Source organism: Propithecus coquereli, unplaced genomic scaffold (assembly GCF_000956105.1).
Source record: "Propithecus coquereli isolate 6110/MARCELLA unplaced genomic scaffold, Pcoq_1.0 Scaffold227, whole genome shotgun sequence".
Classification (NCBI taxonomy): Eukaryota; Metazoa; Chordata; class Mammalia; order Primates; family Indriidae; genus Propithecus; species Propithecus coquereli.
In genome coordinates, this window is record NW_012147808.1 from 1,012,650 (window position 1) to 1,030,896 (window position 18,247).

The 18,247-nt window shown below is 51.3% G+C and overlaps 1 protein-coding gene across 2 annotated transcripts in view; it reads left to right on the plus strand.

Moving 5' to 3' along the window:
* CRY2 (cryptochrome circadian clock 2) overlaps window positions 1-16,930 on the plus strand; it is a 33,316-nt gene extending 16,386 nt beyond the window's left edge. For both annotated transcript variants that reach the window (XM_012645218.1, XM_012645219.1), the window contains 7 exons: window positions 3,002-3,142; window positions 4,254-4,565; window positions 4,772-4,923; window positions 5,044-5,246; window positions 5,557-5,649; window positions 6,752-6,893; window positions 14,609-16,930. In XM_012645218.1, coding sequence (XP_012500672.1) covers window positions 3,002-3,142; window positions 4,254-4,565; window positions 4,772-4,923; window positions 5,044-5,246; window positions 5,557-5,649; window positions 6,752-6,891 — 1,041 coding nt within the window. In that variant the 3' untranslated portion in view covers window positions 6,892-6,893; window positions 14,609-16,930. The remainder of the gene's footprint in view (window positions 1-3,001; window positions 3,143-4,253; window positions 4,566-4,771; window positions 4,924-5,043; window positions 5,247-5,556; window positions 5,650-6,751; window positions 6,894-14,608) is intronic.
* Window positions 16,931-18,247: the final 1,317 nt, after the last annotated feature.

Consider the following 18,247-nt stretch of genomic DNA (forward strand, 5'->3'; position numbering starts at 1 on the left):
GGTAGGGGTTACTTAGAGAGCGAGATGGGGACTGCTCCTGGGATGAGCACGTGGACAGACTTCTGAGGTGGCTGGCAAAGTTCTCTTTCTCGACCTTTGGTGGTGGTCGCATAGGGGTTTGCCTTAGAAGAGTTCATTAAGCTACACATTTGTGTGATTTTCTATATCTATGTTTCATTTAAAATAAAAATATTTTTAAAAGGAGCGTAGCAAGGGCAGGCAAAAACACCTACTGTCTGTTAGAGGCACTTAAACTAATACCTCAGGGGTTACCTGCCGAAGAGGAGGCCTTTAGGTTGAGATTTGAAGGAAAAGTCACAGTTAACCGAGTGAAGGGGAGACAAAGACAGCGCATTCCTGGCAGAGAGCTGCTTGTGCAAAGGCTAATGAGAGCAGGGTGCTTAAAGAGGGGTGGCAGAGACAAAGCTGGACAGGTGTGGGTGCTTGTGAGCCACACAAGCCCTTGTGAAGATTTGGGACTCTGTCTTCAGAGCAGCAGGAAGCCCACTGCACATGTTACGGTGAGGGACGGGCATCTTTCAGTCACCCTGGTCCCAGTGTGGAGATGGATTAGAGGGGGATGGGAAGAGATGCAGGGAGGCCAATCTGGAGGTGGTCACAGTTGTCCAGTCTGGATGCGACCTTAGCCTGAGCCAGGTTGGTGGCAGTAGGGAATGGAAAGAAAAGGACAGATTTAAGAAATATTTGGGCAGTAGAATTAACAGGAGTAGGGGAGGAGGCAAAAGGTGATGGGCAGACTTGAGCCTTAGGCGTCTAGGCAGATGGCAGTGCATTTGCTGAGGTAGAGAAGCCAACAGAAGGGGGGATTTAAAGAAAAGAGCACATCACCCTTGAGGTGCCTGAAAGGCAGCCAAGTAGGGATCTGTAGCAGGCAGCTGGGTGGAGTGATCTGGGCCGGAGCTACGGCCATGGTGCTTGTCTGCAAAGAGGTGCAATCGGGAGCCATGGGACGGGATGAACTTGCCCAGGAGCATAGTAGAGTAGAGGACCTAGGACAGAGCCCTGGGCCAACATTTAAGGGGTAAGCAGAGGAGGTGGAGCTGGTGAGAGACCCAGAGCGGCCAGCCTGCCAGGAGACGCCAAGAGCGTGTGGAGTCACAGAGGCCAAAGGAGTCAAGGGGATAGAGACAGGAGGAGTCAGCAGGGTGCAGTGCCGCTGAGACGTCCAAAATACAAGGACAGAAAATGCCTGCAAGAGTCATGGCTCAGAAGTCATGAAATACTCTGGCAGGAGCCAGCAAGGTGGAGTGGGAAAGGCAGAAAGCGGACTAGGGCGGGCCAGAAAGTGGAAGTGGGGGAGGCAGTTAGAGAGAGGACGGCTGCGAAGCAGGAAAGAGGACCCGAGTGTGGAGGTCACAGGGTTACCAGAAGTACTTTGTTTTTGTTTTATTTTGTTGTGTTTGCAAAGAGAAACGAAATCATTTTCGCAGTGTTCTTGAAGTGAAAACCGTGGAGAGAAGCTGAACATACAAGAAAAGGAAGAGCAGAGGGCTCCAGAGCAGGTGGAGGCCTTGGCCTTGGGCAGGGTCACAGGAGGGGAGGAGGAAGAGGGATAGGTGAGGGTGCAGGTGAGTTTGTGGATTCGCTGGCTGAAAGTGGAGGTGTTGCCCACCTGATGGCTTCTGTTTCATTTGTCATAAGGAAGGAACGTCATCTGCTGAAGGGCGGTAGGGAAGTGTGGATCAGGAGGTCTGAGGAAGCGTGAAGTGCGTGCAACAGTCATCGTGGTGAGCACGAGAGAGTGTTAGGAGTTAAGGAGAAAATAGTTATTAGACAGAGTGGAAAGAGACTGGAATCTGGAGTCGGAAGCCCAAGTTCCCCAGCCCTGTCTCTTACCATCTCTGTATCCTCAAGAGAGTCACAGAACCCTTTGAGCTTAAGTTCCTTATTTTCAAAAGGAGGTAATGCTACGTGCTGCCTCGGAAGATTGTTAAGATCAAACGTGAGAATGCACAGAACAGCAAGTCAGGAAAGTAAAGCACTCTGCCAGCAGCCATTTTGACAAAACAGAACCAATAGTATATGACAGATGGCCCCAGAAATGAATGGCCTATTCCTGGTCCCCAGGAATGAGTTGAGAGTTTCCTCCTTCCTCAGCTGCTATTGAACAATAGTGCGAAGTCCCTGGTGTCCATGATGCCACAGCAACCTGAGGGGCCCCTGGTGATTGGAACAGAGCCTGAGAGAGGAATTTTTTTTCTTTTCTTTTCTTTTCTTTTCTTTTCTTTTCTTTTCTTTTCTTTTCTTTTCTTTTCTTTTTTTTGAGACAGAGTCTCGCTTTGTTGCCTGGGCTAGAGTGCTGTGGCATCAGCGTAGCTCACAGCAACCTCAAACTCCTGGGCTCAAGTGATCCTCCTGCCTCAGCCTCCCAAGTAGCTGGGACTATAAGTAGGAGCCACCATGCCCAGCTAATTTTTTTGTTTCTATTTTTAGTTGACTGTCTAATTTTTTTTCTATCTTTAGTAGAGATGGGGTCTTGCTCTTGGTCAGGCTGGTCTCGAACTCCTGACTTCAAGCCATCCTCCTGCCTTGGCCTCCCAGAGTGCTAGGATTAGAGGCATGAGCCACCGCACCCAGCCAGAATTTTTTTCTTTAAAAAAATTTTCCTTCTGTATAATTACAGAGTTTGTTCAGTATTTTCAGGATTTCTTCATACGTCGTTTTTTTTAATCCCCAGGAGATGAGAAATTTTGTTCTTATTTAATAAACAAGCAGCCGAGGGACTTAATAACCTGTTCACAACCATACCACAAATTAAAGAGCAAAGTCAGGGCGAGGACATGGCCTCATTGTTTGACCTGGTGGTATTTCCGTCTCAAAATCGGCTGCCATGAAGAAGAGGGATGAGCACGGGGTTCAAGTCTTGGCTCAGTGGCTTTCTGTTAAAGTGACCTTAGGCAGATTCCTTAACCAGTGCCTTGGTTTTTTTCCTCTGTAACATCCGGGCCTTTCCTTTCGTTACCTTCCCTTTCCACTGCAGGCGTGGGTTGCCAACTATGAGAGACCCCGGATGAACGCCAACTCCCTGCTGGCCAGCCCCACGGGCCTCAGTCCCTACCTGCGCTTCGGGTGCCTCTCTTGCCGCCTCTTCTACTACCGCCTGTGGGACCTGTATAAGAAGGTGAGAGCAACACACCTGCCCCAGTGGCAGCCAGATAGACCAGAACCTTCTGAGCCTGTCAGTCGCCCTGAAAAGGGCCCTTCCCCCTGGCCCTGGGGCTGGGGAGCCGGGCTGTGGATCCTGGAGGGGCCTAAGTGTGCAGATAGTAGGGACAGGTCAGCATCTGAGAGGGGCAGAGCCGAGCAGAATCACTGAGCAAAATGAAACCCAGATTATCGCGTAGAGTGGGACAGGCAGAAAAGCAGTTCTTGGCTGTGACCCTAGAGGTAACAAATCTACTGGCAGGAGGTGGATGGGCGTGAGGTCCCCAGGGTAGGAGGCAGGGAGGGTGAGACTGGAGCCAGTGCGAAGCTGACAGGCACAGCTGTCCTCTCTGGAACTGTGTCCAGAACATTTAAAAAGGGAGCTCAGGAGCAGCAATTGCCCATCACCGATGAGGGAAGAGGTCCGGAGGGGAATACGCAGGGCTGTGCCACATGGATGAGAGGCAAATAAGCCTGTGTTAGGTGTTCCCCGAAGGACACAGGGCAGCATAGCCAGCTTTCGGAGTCATCAGATCATCCTGTGTCTTGTGTTTTTTAATGTTATTTCCCCATCCTTGCCAACATCAGGATTTTGTGGCATGAGGTAGCTTTGCCAGTTGAGTGGGTAATCTTGTGATTTTAGGAAAATCATTATTTGCTTGGAGTCCTCTCTCTTAAGTCCCTCATGGCCTCAGATCGAGGCTGTTGTCTGTAACTTATTTAACCAAAATCTAGACTGAGCGTTGTTTATGCGCACTGATAGGAAAACTCCCTTTGCCTTAATAGAAGGTGGAGCTGCACAGGGAACCCTGAGGACAAGGAGCATGACCAGGCTTGGGGAGTTTGATTCCTAATGCAAAGTCCTGCAGTGATGTCCCTTCCTGCTGCTGGCTCTCTGCAGCCATTCACACTGCTCAGAGCAGCCACACAGCACAGGCAGGGACTGGGTGTTGAGCCTGCAGCCACACTGTGCCACTTCTAGGGGAGTCCCTCCACCTGTCTCCAGATAACTTTGGGGGAGGGACCCCAGAGGCATCATGCTGAGGGCTGGGCAAGTGTTGGTATTCATGTGCTACCCCCACCCTCAGGTGAAGCGGAACAGCACGCCCCCTCTCTCCCTATTTGGGCAACTCCTATGGCGAGAGTTCTTCTACACGGCGGCCACCAACAACCCCAGGTTTGACCGCATGGAGGGGAACCCCATCTGCATCCAGATCCCCTGGGACCGCAACCCTGAGGCCCTGGCCAAGTGGGCCGAGGGCAAGACAGGCTTCCCTTGGATTGACGCCATCATGACCCAACTGAGGCAGGAGGGCTGGATCCATCATCTGGCCCGGCACGCCGTGGCCTGCTTCCTCACCCGCGGGGACCTCTGGGTCAGCTGGGAGAGTGGAGTCCGGGTGAGTGCTCTCTCAGCGGGAAGCTGGCAGTGCCCCCCTCTGGGCTGGGGGATGGGGTGGGATCCCTGGGTCCAGGAGATCCCCTCCAGATCCTCCATGGCTTGCTCTCGGCAGCAGGGCCTTGGCTCCTTGGGGCACTGCGGTGACTTGGGCAGAACCATGACAGTAGGTCCCCAGGAGGCTGATTGTCCCCCCTCGCCATCTAGGTGTTTGATGAGCTGCTCCTGGACGCAGATTTCAGCGTGAATTCGGGCAGCTGGATGTGGCTGTCCTGCAGTGCTTTCTTCCAACAGTTCTTCCACTGCTACTGCCCTGTGGGCTTCGGCCGCCGCACGGACCCCAGTGGAGACTACATCAGGTGAGGGTGCAGACCAGGCTCGTGGCCTGTGACCACTGTGGCCTCCTAGGATGGGATACCCTTGGCCCTTTGAAGGAGGCTCTAGGTATGCTGACGAGTCGCCTGGTGTGTATATTTTAGGCGATACCTGCCCAAATTGAAAGGGTTCCCCTCTCGATACATCTATGAGCCCTGGAATGCCCCAGAGTCGATTCAGAAGGCAGCCAAGTGCATCATTGGTGTGGACTACCCACGGCCCATCGTCAACCATGCCGAGACCAGCCGGCTCAACATTGAACGAATGAAGCAGATTTACCAGCAGCTGTCACGCTACCGGGGACTCTGTAAGGAGCCACTAGCCATTACCCACCCCCACCATCTCCTACCTCACCGAAGGGAAGGACAGCATCTGCAGGCTCAGAGGGGATAGACTGATTACTGTTATCCAGGCTGTTAAGTTGACTTGACTTCTCAGGGCACAGGACACTGCAGGCTAGGCTGGAATGGACCTCCCTGGGCAGTTGTGGGGCAGTGGGAGGAGATAGAACCTCGGTGTCATGGTCCTGCCCTCCCCACCCACCTTGTTTCCTGCTGCCCTGCAGCTCTCAGCAGTCCTGGGAGACTGCATTTTGATTGCTCCCGCCTCTCTCCCAGGTCTACTGGCATCTGTCCCTTCCTGCGTAGAAGACCTCAGTCACCCCGTGGCAGAGCCCAGCTCGAGCCAGGCTGGGAGCATGAGCAGTACAGGTGAGCAGCAGCAGCTGGCCTTCCGTGGCCTCCCATGGCCCGGAATGACCCCTTCAGTCATTCGTGGCTGAGGCCAGATGGAGTCCTTGCCCAATGGAGCTTATGTCACACAACCAAGTAGGGTCATTTGAGAAAACAAGCGCTTCGGGGGGAAATAAAATCAAGTGTCTCGATAGAGAGGAGCTGGGGAAAGAAGGCCTCCTTTGGGTCACTTGAGATTGGAGCAGGCAGGGGACACATCCCCTTTGAGCAGACACCCACGTAATGAGCAGGAGCCAGCCCTTCCAAGAACTGGGAAAAGAGCATTCCAGGCAAAGGGAATAGCAGGAAAAGGCCCAGAAAGAGGACCAAGCTTAGCCGGTCCAAGGAACGGAAGAGAGACCAGTGTGGTGGCATGTCCCGAGTGAGGAGCCAGAATGAGATGAGGACGAGATGTAGCAGGAGCACCTGGCAGGCTTGACGTCTGTGATGAGGATTAGGATTCTGTCTTCACTGCACTGAAGGCTGGTCAGCAGGGCAGGGCATGAGCGAACTTAAGTTTGAAAAAGCTCCCCTGCCAGCTGTGGCGAGTAGACAGTACAGGGTAGGAGTGAGTACAGGGAGGCGAGAAAGGCGGTTGCACAGCCAGGGTGGTGGCAGCAGAGAGAGACTGGAAGGATTTGCTGCATTCCTGACCTCCTCCCTTCAGCTTTGGGATGGTGTTCAGTGACATGAGAGGGCTAGAACTCCACGGGAGTTTACCCAGCCAGGCTGGCTCCATATGCAGGGGACCTGCTCTTGGCTGCTCTGGAAAGTCAATCCAGGGTTGCAGAGGGAGTGTCTCACCTTCAGAGCAGGGACAGCAGGCAGGCCAAATCAGTCTCTGGCCTGCAGCCCGTGGGATTTGGGGTTCCAAAGCTGGACCTGCTACCAGCAGGGCTGGTCATGTTCTCCTTGGACATTTCTAGGCAGGGTCACTGCTGAAAGGAAGGCCGAGGGGCAGCATGCTGGCATTCCATTGAGGAGCAGGCTCCCTGTCCCCTAAAGAGCTGCTGCTGCACAGTGTGGGGTCATCTCGGCTGTATCTGTAGTCTGTGTGACCCTTTCACATGCTTCCCTATAGGCCCAAGACCGCTACCCAGTGGCCCAGCATCCCCCAAACGCAAGCTGGAAGCAGCCGAGGAGCCACCTGGTGAAGAACTCAGCAAACGGGCCAGGGTGACAGAGCTGCCCACCCCTGAGCTGCCAAGCAAGGATGCCTGAGAGTGAGTGATAGCAGCTTAGATTCAGCCTCAGGAAGGAAGGTGGGAGAGAGAGGGGCTTGGTTTGGGAAATTGCTACCCTGCCAGCCAGGGGTTAAAACACAGCAAACTAGATTAAAATCTCATGGGGCTACATGATTTATAGGATTTCAGCTAAAAAATTCCACCATTCTGACTTTTAGCCAGGCACAATGGCATGTGCCTTTAGTCCCAGCTACTCAGGGAGACTGAGACTGGAGTACTACTTGAGCCTAAGCGTTTGAGACCTGCCTAGGCAACATAGACCTCGTCTCTTAAAATAAAAGAAAAAGGACTTCTAAAATTTAAGAGGAAATTTAAAAGTCCAGCCGTTTTCTTTCTTTACTAGCTAAGAAAAAAGAGGGAGGATGGGTTTGGCATTTTCTACCTATTAAGGCAGGTCAAGTCCAGCAAACGAGAGCCTAGACCCGGATGTGAAGCTGTGGGAAAGATGGCCCTGTGGCAGGGTCTGGGGCTGCTCCAGGGCCCCTGCTCGCCCCAACGGGCTGTGCTCTGTAGGCCGGCCAGCGGAGGGCAGCACTGAGCTTGGGAAGCCAGGGCAGAAGGCTGTGCGGTGACTCAGTGCCCAGCCCCACCTAAGGACCAGGACACCCAGTCTCCCCATCATCTTTGCCTTTTACAGCCACTCCTCCCTTCACCTGTCTTGTGGCTTCAGCTCTGTGGCTTCAGCTCTGCGCCCTCCTCTCTGCACTCATCTTGGAAGCCTCCTGAATGCCATGAAAAAACTGGCTCCTCCTTTCCCAAAGCAGGAGGGGCCTTTGCTGCCTTTCTTGGGAAATGTAAATTCTTGTCCTCTCTGAGTCATCATCTTCTCAGGCTGTTCCTTCTGTGCCTTGCCTGTGTCATTAGATTGGAAGGTGATTTTCTCAATGGAGTTGATCGGTTCTTTTTTCCAGATCCCTCTCACTTCAAAGCCAGGCTGGTTTGAATGTCTAGGTTTATACGTTCACTGAAGCCATCTGGCTTAAGTGTGTAGGTTTGTACGTTCACTCGAGCCATCTGGTTTGCGTGTCTAGGTCTGATGCTCACTCGGGCCATCTGGTTTGAGTGTCTAGGTCTATGCTCAGTAGGATGAGCTTTGGTGCTAGGACCCTTTACCTTGACTCGGCGCTTTGACACAGATATTGGGGATAGACAGATTTGTGCTGTCTTGTTCCTGGGAGCACTAGCAACCTTAGATACCACTCCCGCAGCTAAATCTTAGCTCTGCGATACTAAGCAACATTCATTCTGTATTAAGAAATCTGGAACTTGCCAGGCTGATGCTCTGATTTTCAGGTGCGAAGACCAAAGAACAGAGAGGTAAAATGTCTGGGTCAAGGTTGCTCAGTAGGCTAATGGCGTCCTGTTCAGCTTGAAATTGTTGCCGGCAGGTGGGTGAGGAAGGGGGAGCATAAAACATGTAAGATGCGATATGATGTCCATCCACAGGGATTTAACAGTCTTCTTAGAGAAATAAAACAAATAACTTCCATTCCTAGACAATGATACAGACCAATTTATCAGAAGGGACCTGCTGGTGGGCTGGAATGACCAGGGCGCACGTCACAGAAGTTTGCCCTAAGGATCCTGAAGACGAATTGGATTCAGGCAATGCAGAGGACATTTAAGACAAGAAAAACAGCTTAAAGGTTACAGATTACTTAACCGCTATGAGACTCAGTTTCCTCACCTATAAACTAGGTTTTCGTTGTAAAGATTAAGTAATTAAATATATATGTGTCATGTGTCACATGCTGTCATTTCTACCAGTAATTGAAAACCTGACTACTGTGGCTAAAAAAAATAGGGGGTTATTTTTCTTGCCTAAAAAAGGCCCAGAGCTGGGAGTTGCTGGTTTTGGTTTGGTGGCTCAACAGTGTCAGAGCCAGTTTTTCTGAGTTTCTCTTGACCATTGCTTTGTGGCTTCATGGTGGCTGCCACAGCTTCAGCCATCAATTCCTCACTGAAAGCAAGAAAGAGAAGGGACAGCAAGGACACTGTTCATTCAATGAGCATACATCAAGGGTACACAATTTGCTAGATGCTGTTCTGGGCACCAGGGTATCGTTGTGAACAAGGCTGACAGCATCTCTTCCCCCTTGGGGACATATTAGTGGAAGGAGACAGACAATAAGCAAATAAATAGATGTTTTAAATGTCAAGAAGCCTTAAGAGCTATGAAGAAAACATTTAAAAGTTGGTAAGAATGTAGAAAGTAAAGGTCAGGCCACAAGGAGATGTTATAGTTTTGTATTGTAAGGGTCGCTGGTCCAGGGACCATACTGTGAGAATCACTGACTTAGAGCAGTCATAATCCATTGTCTGGGCCAGGCCCATGGCCTCTGAACAAAATCCAGGTTCTGTTAGCTGGGCAGTGTGGATATGGCTGGACGGCTAACAGTGTCTGCGTAATGGGCAAGACACTTAGCCCAGTGCCCGGCTCATAAGTGCTCAGTAAATGGTAGTTATTATTGTAGCTATTGTTACGATTATTATTTGAGAGGAGCATAAGGTTACAGTTAGGTCTGATCATGGAGGGTTGTATTAATCAGTGTTAGGCAGATGAGTCCCCTGTTGTACTCTCTGGGGGTGAAGAAGCATTTTAGAACAGAAATGATCAAACTGGCATCTTGGGAGGATCGATTAGGCATTGGGCTGGGACCTGCAGAGGAAAAGGTGAGGGAGAGAGAGCTGATTGACAGTGATGCCAAGTGAAGACATTACAGGGGTGTGGAGGTGAGGGCCTGGCCTCTTGCCTTGCAGTCCAGGAGGTTGTCTGTCAGCCTACTGGGACTTTAAGGACTGAGTCTCAAGGTTTGCTGCACCCCTGTTGGTGGCTCTTAGTCAGGCCAGGCTAGGCTGTGAAGGTGGAGAGGGGGTCAAGAGGTCAGAGGGCTGGCGAGCAGACTTCCCTCCAAGACAGACCGGGGAAGAACCCCCGGTTCTCTGGAAACCGTGAGAGAAAAGAGCACTCTGTATCCCACTGCATGCTAGCAGAGACATCTGGGCCTGACGATGTTTAGCATCCTCATCTGTAAAACGGTGATAATAGCATCTTGTCACCTGTCCCACCCATCAAGCATACATGGTAGGGAAAGAAGATGAAAAACCATATGTGCAAAGTCTTTGAATAAGTAAAATACACCGTGCAAATGAAATCCCATGGTCGTCTGCCAGGTGCTTCTTGGGGTGTCGTTGATTGTGTTAGTGTTACTGTAGTCGGAGCCAGCACCCTCGGCTGAATGGACCACAGAGCTCTGGCTCGCTCCGTGGCCTGAGTTGATATAGTACTATACTGAGGGGAGGTAGACTTGTCCCTCCCTGTGCCTTCCGTCGTTTTTAATTGTGCGACTTTGGGATGGCTACATAACCTTCCTGAGATGCTTCAGTAAGGTGTGAGTAATCTTTCTTTACCAGCCTGAAGGCTGCATCCTGGACCTTTTTCTTTTAGCTCTGAGCTCTACAGTTTTGTCTCTGTTATTTCTAATGCCTCAGGCCTGTGGCAATGCACAGGGCAGACAATCACTTGCAATTTAAACTGATCTTGTAGAAAAACGTGTCCCCGTATCAGTAGGTTCCATGTTACCTCGAATCCATACCAGCTGTCTGCTCTGCATTTCGTTTTATTTTACAGTGTTCACTAAACTGAAAAACAAGCCAGCCCCCAAATAGCTATCGGTTCAGCTGGTTCCCCATAATCCCCAAAGCTGCTGACTGCTCAGAATCCCGTTAGCTTTGGATTGTGTACAGATTTCTCTCGTTGGTCCAATTATTTTACCGTAGCGGGAGAACAGCTCACGTGTTCCCTTTGCCCTTCTGCTGGTACGGAGTGATCGGTTGAGAGAAGCCCCACTGAATACAAAAGGTTCATGGCCAAGGATCACCTCTTCCCCTCCACTGCCTGCAGTTACCAGAGCTTTGTTAGCCCTAGGGCTTCACTGGATAAAACCTGACTTCTGGAATCTCTTTGTTCTTTTTGACACTTGTTTAGTTGTGTATTCCCTCCTGGTATGTGAAAGGCACTGGCAATCCGTAAAATGCTACAGAGTTCTGGAAGCAGAGGCAGTGTGGCATTGGGAAGAGAGCCCTGCTTTGTGCGCAGATTGGTGTCTGCACCCTGGGCCTGCCACTTGCCTCTGATGAGACTCTGCACAAGTGATCTCACCTCTCTGAGTCTCAGTTCCCAACCTGAAAATGAGAAGGTGGGACTCAGGGTCCCGTAGCACTTTCCCTGGCACTGCATACGTAGTTGTTGACTGATTGCTTTTCCTTCCACTTTCTTATATGATCTGTATGGCACAGAAAGGGTAAGGATGTGGTTGACATGAGGAATGAGACTGAGCTAAGAGATTCAGCTTTGTCCCCTGTCCAGGCCCAGCTGCATCTCTGTACTTCCATGGCCCTAACTTGGGAACTGGCAGCAAACCCTTTGCCGTTCTCAGGCACCGTGCCTCGCCCAGTATGGCAGGGAGAGGGAAACGTTGAGACTCGGTGACAGCCTCCAAACACAGTTTCCTCCAGCTCTTCGGCTGGTGCGGTACCCTGTGCTAGCACAAGCTCGTGCATGCACGTGTGCACACACACCCCTCCAGGGCGAGGATCATGGGGAAGGGTGGGCTTACAGCTCTGGGTTTCTTGGTAGCATCTAATGGACAGAAAGGGGTGTGAGAGCAGAGAGGGGCCCAGGAGGCCATCCTAACATTGACGGTGCAGAGGGAGGCCGTCTTTAACTTACTTTTTGTTCCAGCTGCCTCTGTGGTGTTTCTTGTATAATAACGTGTTGAAAGAGTTGGGCAACCAAGAGATTGATTTTTCAGTGCCTGTTTTATGAGTTGATTTTTCCCTTGGTGCCTCTCCCCTGGCTGTTCTTCCCTTTCCTGTAGTGCAGCTGTCATTATTTTCCTGCAAACGATTTGATTTCCCCAGCCCCCTTTTTCTGCAGATGTACACTCTAGCTTGAGAGCAAGAGAACAGGACCAACTAGTTATCAGCTGATCAAGCAGCTTGAGTAACTAGTTGAACAGACCTTTGACTAGCTTAGTAGACAAGGACAAGCTGGTTCTTCTTAACCTTGATTTTCTGTGTTAGTGGCTTTGAAACCATCATTGAGGGACTTGCATGACTGGAGCTCATCTGAGGCCAGGTCGCTACCACCTCCCTTCATGAGCCTGCCCAAAACTAACTCATGCCTGAGTCAACATAGGTCTGAATTGTTGTCAGTAGATCCACCCGAGTGCACCTCGCCCCCTTTTCTTGTAAGCTTAGGCATTGGCTCTTAAACCCTTTTGGGGTTATCCTCCCTTTGGAGAGCCTCATGGCGGACAGAGCCTCCGCCCAGAAAAATGCACACGCTCCCACATACAGAAAAATGCACACATAACTTGGGTCTTCGTGGGCAGCCCCTTAAACCTATCCTTGGACTCCTTAAGGGTCCAGGAACCGAGATTAAGAGCCTTTGTTCTAAGGAATCTTCAAGCACTCTTTACCTTCCCCATCCCTGAAGATGGAGAAAACACAAAACATGGAGGTGTTGGGTAAGGAGGACCTGTTGTGATATATCCTCCAGTCCTGAAATGTTTCTGTTTCACAAGACTAGTCTTACCAATGGGCTGGAGAGAGACCTGTGTGTGGAGTATATACTCACAGCATGTTTCAATAAACATGTATGCGCCTTAGTAACAAAATGTATTTATTTGTAGCGAAAAAATATGACTAGATTATTATAGCACAAGCTTAAGTGGAAAAATTTTTTAAATAATACACATTTTAAAGAACAAGGCACTCAGCACTGACCCATACAGGTCTCCACTCCTCTGTTTGCTGTTTATTTTGCCCAGCTTTTATTATCATCATCTAGATAAAATCTGCTTCAGATTTAGCATGTGGATCACATGTGCCAGAAGGCCGATTTTAAATCCTTGTCTCCGATGTCTTTGACTTTTAAGAACATTTTCCCTTTTCTAATAAAATCTTAACTTCCATTTATGTTACTTGGATATTAGTCTTTATGCCACTATGTTGAATTTCTTCTTTTTATAGCCTCTAAAAGTCTTAATGAGCAATGCTATAATATAGAGATTACTTACTGGTAAAAATACAGGTTTTGGAATCAGACAGATACGGATTTCCTGCCTTGGCTCTGCCACTTACAAATGCTGTTGTCTTGGGCCAGTTATTTATCCACTCTGGTTTCTGTTTTCTCATCTATGAAAATGGAGGGCTATCTTCAAGGTTAATGGGATTGCAAGTTATGTCAGTCTATTCAGGCTGCCATGACAAAGTACTACAGACTGGGAGGCTTAAACAACAGAAGTCTGAGATCAAAATATCACCAGGGCCAGGTATGGTAGCTCATGCCTGTAATCCCAGCTGAGGCCGAGGCTGGAGGTTCACTTGAAGCCAGGAGTTCAAGACCAGGCTGGGCAACGTAGTAAGACCGCATCTCTTAAAAAATATTTAGCCAAGCATGGTAGCACACACCTGTAGTCCCAGCTACTTGAGAAGCTGAAGCAGGAGGATCACCTGAGCCCAGCAGTTTGAGGCTGCAGTGAGCTATGATCGTGCCACTGCACTCCAATCTGGGCAACAGAGCAAGACCCCATCTCTAAAAAAATAAAAATAAAAAGATGTCACCAGAGTTGGTTTCTTCTGAGGCCTCTCTGTTTGGCTTGTAGATAGCCATCTTCTCCCTATGCCTTCACATGGTCTTTCTTCTGTACTGTTTGGGTCTAAATTTCCTCTTGCTATGAGGACACCAGCCATATTGGATTCGAGTCCACCTTTATCACCTCATTTTAACTTAATTATCTCTTTAAAGACCCTGTCTCCAAATACACTCAAATTCAGAAGTACTGGGGCTTGGACTTCAACATAAGAATTTTGGGGGGACACAACTCAGCCATAGCGTGAGTGTCTAGTGCCTGACCCACAATAGGCTTAGAAAGCCGACTTCTTGTCATCGGCCTCACCAGTGTTGAAACTGCGCAGACTGTCAATGGACCGCTGCGTATCTCTGGACGCTCAGACACACTAAACCTATTGAAACAGGCAACCCACCCTTATGACAGGCTTGCCCAGTCCTCTGTTATCGGGGATGAGGCCATTTCTTCTCTCTGCCCCAGATTCCAGATGTTATAAATCTTTAAAATGAGTCATCCTTGTGTCTCCTCTCTCGCTCCTCCCTCCTCAATCTTCTAGCCCTGTGCCAGGGTGCTTTTATCTATATGTGGAAACATGCTCACCTGCTGATTCTAAATTCAAGTCATTGTCTTACTCTTCGCAATTACTGGTCCCAGCGGGCTTCACTTCCAGCCATTTTCTTCTGATTCTCCATCTCTGGCAGCAGCTGCTATGCCTTGATTCAGAAACTGTCCTTGTCATAGTAGAACAAATGTCACCCAAGGCTTCAAGTGAGTCTCACATAGCCTTGTCCTCCTCCTCTGCTGCCCTCAGCCCTGCGTGGAAGGTCCACAGGGGGAGATTGTCCTGGGTCAGCACTTCAGAGAGGCAGTACTTAGTCACCCCAGTGGCATCCCGGCAACAACCTGTCCCTGGGCACTGTGGCCCATGTAGCTCATTCTTTTGGCTCTTCCTAGTTCCCAGTCTGTGTCCCCAGGGAAGCCATCAGAGGAGCTTCTGTCCCTGGGCAACTGAGCAGCCTCCTGAATGCCTCTTTTGCACTTGTTTTTCTCTTCCAGCTGCAGAGCCCTTGCTCCGGGAGCAAAGCCTGGGCGCCTGAGCAGCCGCCACGGCAGCAGAGCACAGCCTGCAGAGAAGCTGATCGCTGACAGCCATAGAGCGAATATGTGTGCGTGTATGTGCGCGTGTGCAGAGAGAGGAATGGTGTGCCTGTCTGCGTGTGCATGCATCTGTTTACACTCTCGTGATTCTGAACGTTCCCTGGGCTGGAGGAGTACCTGTAGCACGCGTCACCGCCAGTGCTGTTCCCTGGCCTCCAGACACAAAGCTAGAGGTCATGGCAGTGATTTTCAGCCAAGAGCTGTCCCAACAAGGCAGCTGCCTTGTCTGAATAGTACCTAGTGGTAGGACTCTAGCTGGGATTCTGGCACCTGTTTCCCTAGGCCTCCCTCCCTCCTCACATCAGACTGAGAGTAGGAGGGCAACGGTTTTGGCTCTTGTCCAAAGCATGGGATTCTAGAGGCAGTCAGAGTCCTGCTGAGTTCCTGCTTTCTGACCCCGGAGGCTGTGCACAGTGGATGGATGCTGTCTAGACTTAGCCACCTCGTCTTGCTTCTTTCTTTCTTATTTTAAAATTCTCTGCCACTAGGTCCTCCAGACCCTTCTTTGGGCATCTGGGACTGAGCACAAGGCTGTAGACAGATCTGAGAAGTTGCTGCCACCATATAGAAGTACACCCAGATACCTGACTGGTGTGTGTGCCCAGGACTGTAGATAGTGGCCTAAGACAGCACATCCACCTTCTCAGGGCTTAGAACCTAAGGTTAGGAATAGAATCCCAGCTCTCACTGTTCCTTCCCCAGAAGCCAAGAGCCAGCCTCAGAGCTTGCCCAGGAGCTGTGGAGCAGCCAGGGTCAGACTTGGTCCCTCTGCCAGGAGACCAGGGCCCAGGTAGCCTTAGGCCCTCTGGCTCCTCTGGCCACACTCCAAGGCACCATAGTGCTGCCAGTGAGGACAACTGACACTCAGCCAGGGAAGCCATTTCAGTCTTTGTTCTGTAGGCTTCCAGGGCCTGCCCCGGACTGGTCAGCATCCAAACTGCCACATCAGCTACCCCAGTCGCTGGGCTCTGAGGACTCAGGCAGAGGGAGGGACGCAGGGCAGGCCAGGCCAGGGGCAGTTGGCAAAAGTCCAAGTGGAGATCACACTCAGCACGCCGTCCCTTCCAGAAGCAGTAGGTGGGGGTTTGACCAGAGAAGCCAAGCCTTGCATTCCAGGAGTGGCCTGTGCCTCCCACCTCTCCCTCCCCACTGTCAAAGGCCTGTGTTGAGAAAGACATAATGAAAAGAAGGTCTGTGTGGCCAACTAGAGCAAGTCTTCCTTCCACCCTGTGGCCTGCACTTGAGCCACAAAGAGTGTGTGTGTGTGTGTGTGTGTGTGCGTGTACGTGTGTATGTACATGTTTATGTAACTAAGAGGCTAATTCCTGTTGGGATTTTGTCCTCACATGTAATGTTAAGCTGGCCTCTGGGCCTTTTCCTTTCTACCTCCCCTGTGACCTTTCCTAGCCTCAGAGCTGTCCCTCACTGTCCTCTGTCCTCGGACCAGAGCCATAGGGTCAGGCCCGTATCTCCCACAGCTGTCCAGCCCCTTGACAGGCTTCTTCCTGAGATGTCCTCAGGTTTTCTCAGCCAGAGAGCTGCCTTTAGAGTCCATGATGCTATATGTATGTCACCCTCCCTAGAAATGTCCAGTAGTCACGTGGGGGGAGCAGGACGCGGGTGATGGTGCGTACTCAAAGCACTGACTTGGGGGCTTCCCTGGTCCGTCAGCCCCAGCCAGGAGGAAAGAGAATGGGGAACTTTTGCCAGAAGGAGAGTAGAATGAACCTGCAGGGCAAGTCTGGGAAACTGAGAAGGCCAGAGGCTGAGGGCCAGATTCGGTATTTGTAGCAGCACCTTCAGGTATCGGGATGATTCCTTTTCCTGCCTATTTGATGATGGCTCGCTTCCCTGACGTACAAGTTGGCAGGACCACCTCCCCCTTCTCCACCGTCCCTGGCATGCTGGCCCATTCCCAGGACAACCTGCCAGTGGAGTGGGGCAGTGCACTCCCAAAGCCAGGAGGGGCAGGGCAGGAGAGGGTGTGTCCAGTGGCCTGGAGCTCCGCAATGGCTTCATGCCTCCCTTTTGCTAGCCCAGGTGGCCCTGAGGGCTGCCACAGAGCAGTGCCCCAAATCCTGACCCCAGGGCCAGCTTGGGGAAGAGATGGTCGCAGACAAAATGCACTTTATAGAGATTTTCTATTGCTGGGAAGGTATGTTTCTCCCACGGTTTGTTTGTGAATATTCACTTGTTTTATAAACGTCTGATCCTGTCTGAGTAAAGCTGTGCTGTCGTCAATCTTGTGGGAGGTCTGGTCACTGGGGTTGGTGAGACTGAGCCTGAGTGAAGCTGTCGGCCAGACTTGGTTCTGCTGGAGCCAGGGGCCTCGTATCCCTCCTGAGGCGGGGAGGCCCCCACGGGAGCAGCCAGAGCAGACCAGGGGCAGCTCCAGAGCTTGGTCAGTGTTGGGGGACGTCAGCCAGAGTGGTGCAGAGCACTGTGGGCCCAGGGTAAGGGTCATGAGTGCCATCCTGCAATGACCCGGCCTTGCAGCCCACTTAGACCCCCCAATCTGGGGGTCACTGGCAGGGCCCTCCCCAGGCCCTCAGTCCATCCTTTACCTCAGCACAGCACTTAGGCTGCAGCCCTGTGGTGGGGAGGGGATGCAGGCCCGGAGGTCAGGATCTGCCCACAGCTAATCCCAGGACCTGGATGCTGGCTTTGTCTGCTGCCACCTGGCCAGAGAATGGCCCTCCCTGTGCAGTTTTTCCTGCTCTCATGGTAGGGAGTCCTAGCCTTGGACTGAGGGCTTTTTAATTAGCCCAACCCCAACTTCCTGTGGGAAGGGGCTCAGGCAAGGCCCAAGGATATCACAATCCGCCTTGCAAAGAGTAAGAAAGGGGATGGGGAGGAACTTGCCTTGGGGACTTAATCTCGTTCTTGGCTCTGCTTTGAATCTCCTGCTGGCCTCCTTTCTACCAAGATCTGGGCCTGCCCTTCCCTCCTCTGCTCCTGGCTTCTTTCTAATGTGGCTTTGGGTTGGTCTCTGGAGCTAAGATACTTTTGCTCTTGAGCAAAAGGTTCTGGAAGAGGAACTTGTCCCACACATACACACCTGACCTCCTGAGGATGTTCCCTAGCTGAGACAAGTACACATTCTAAGGAACAGTTATTAGCCATGATGACAAGACTGCTTTCCCAGGAGGAAAAGCCTGGCACCATGGCAGCAGATGATTACTGTGAGGGCCTAGCAAAAGGGGCCTGAATAGCAGGAATGGTAAAGTGGCCACCCCTCTGGGCCCCAGGGGCAGGAAGAGGAGAGGGAGCCAAAGCCTTTGGCTCTAGATACCGGGATATTCTCAGGACTGGAGCTGGGTGGTTGCTTACTGCAGGGCAGGTGTCTGCAGCTCCTTGCTGGGTGCCACATTGGAGGAAATGGGGCCGGCATGACCAGTTGGCAGTCCAGATTTGCAAACAGGACTGCACAAGCCCTGTGCCACCTTCCTCCACAGGACAGGGTCTCTGAAGTTCTCTCAGGTGGCCAGAGGCTCTGACCCACCAAAGCTGGGGCCCTGGCCTTGGCAGACCGCGCTC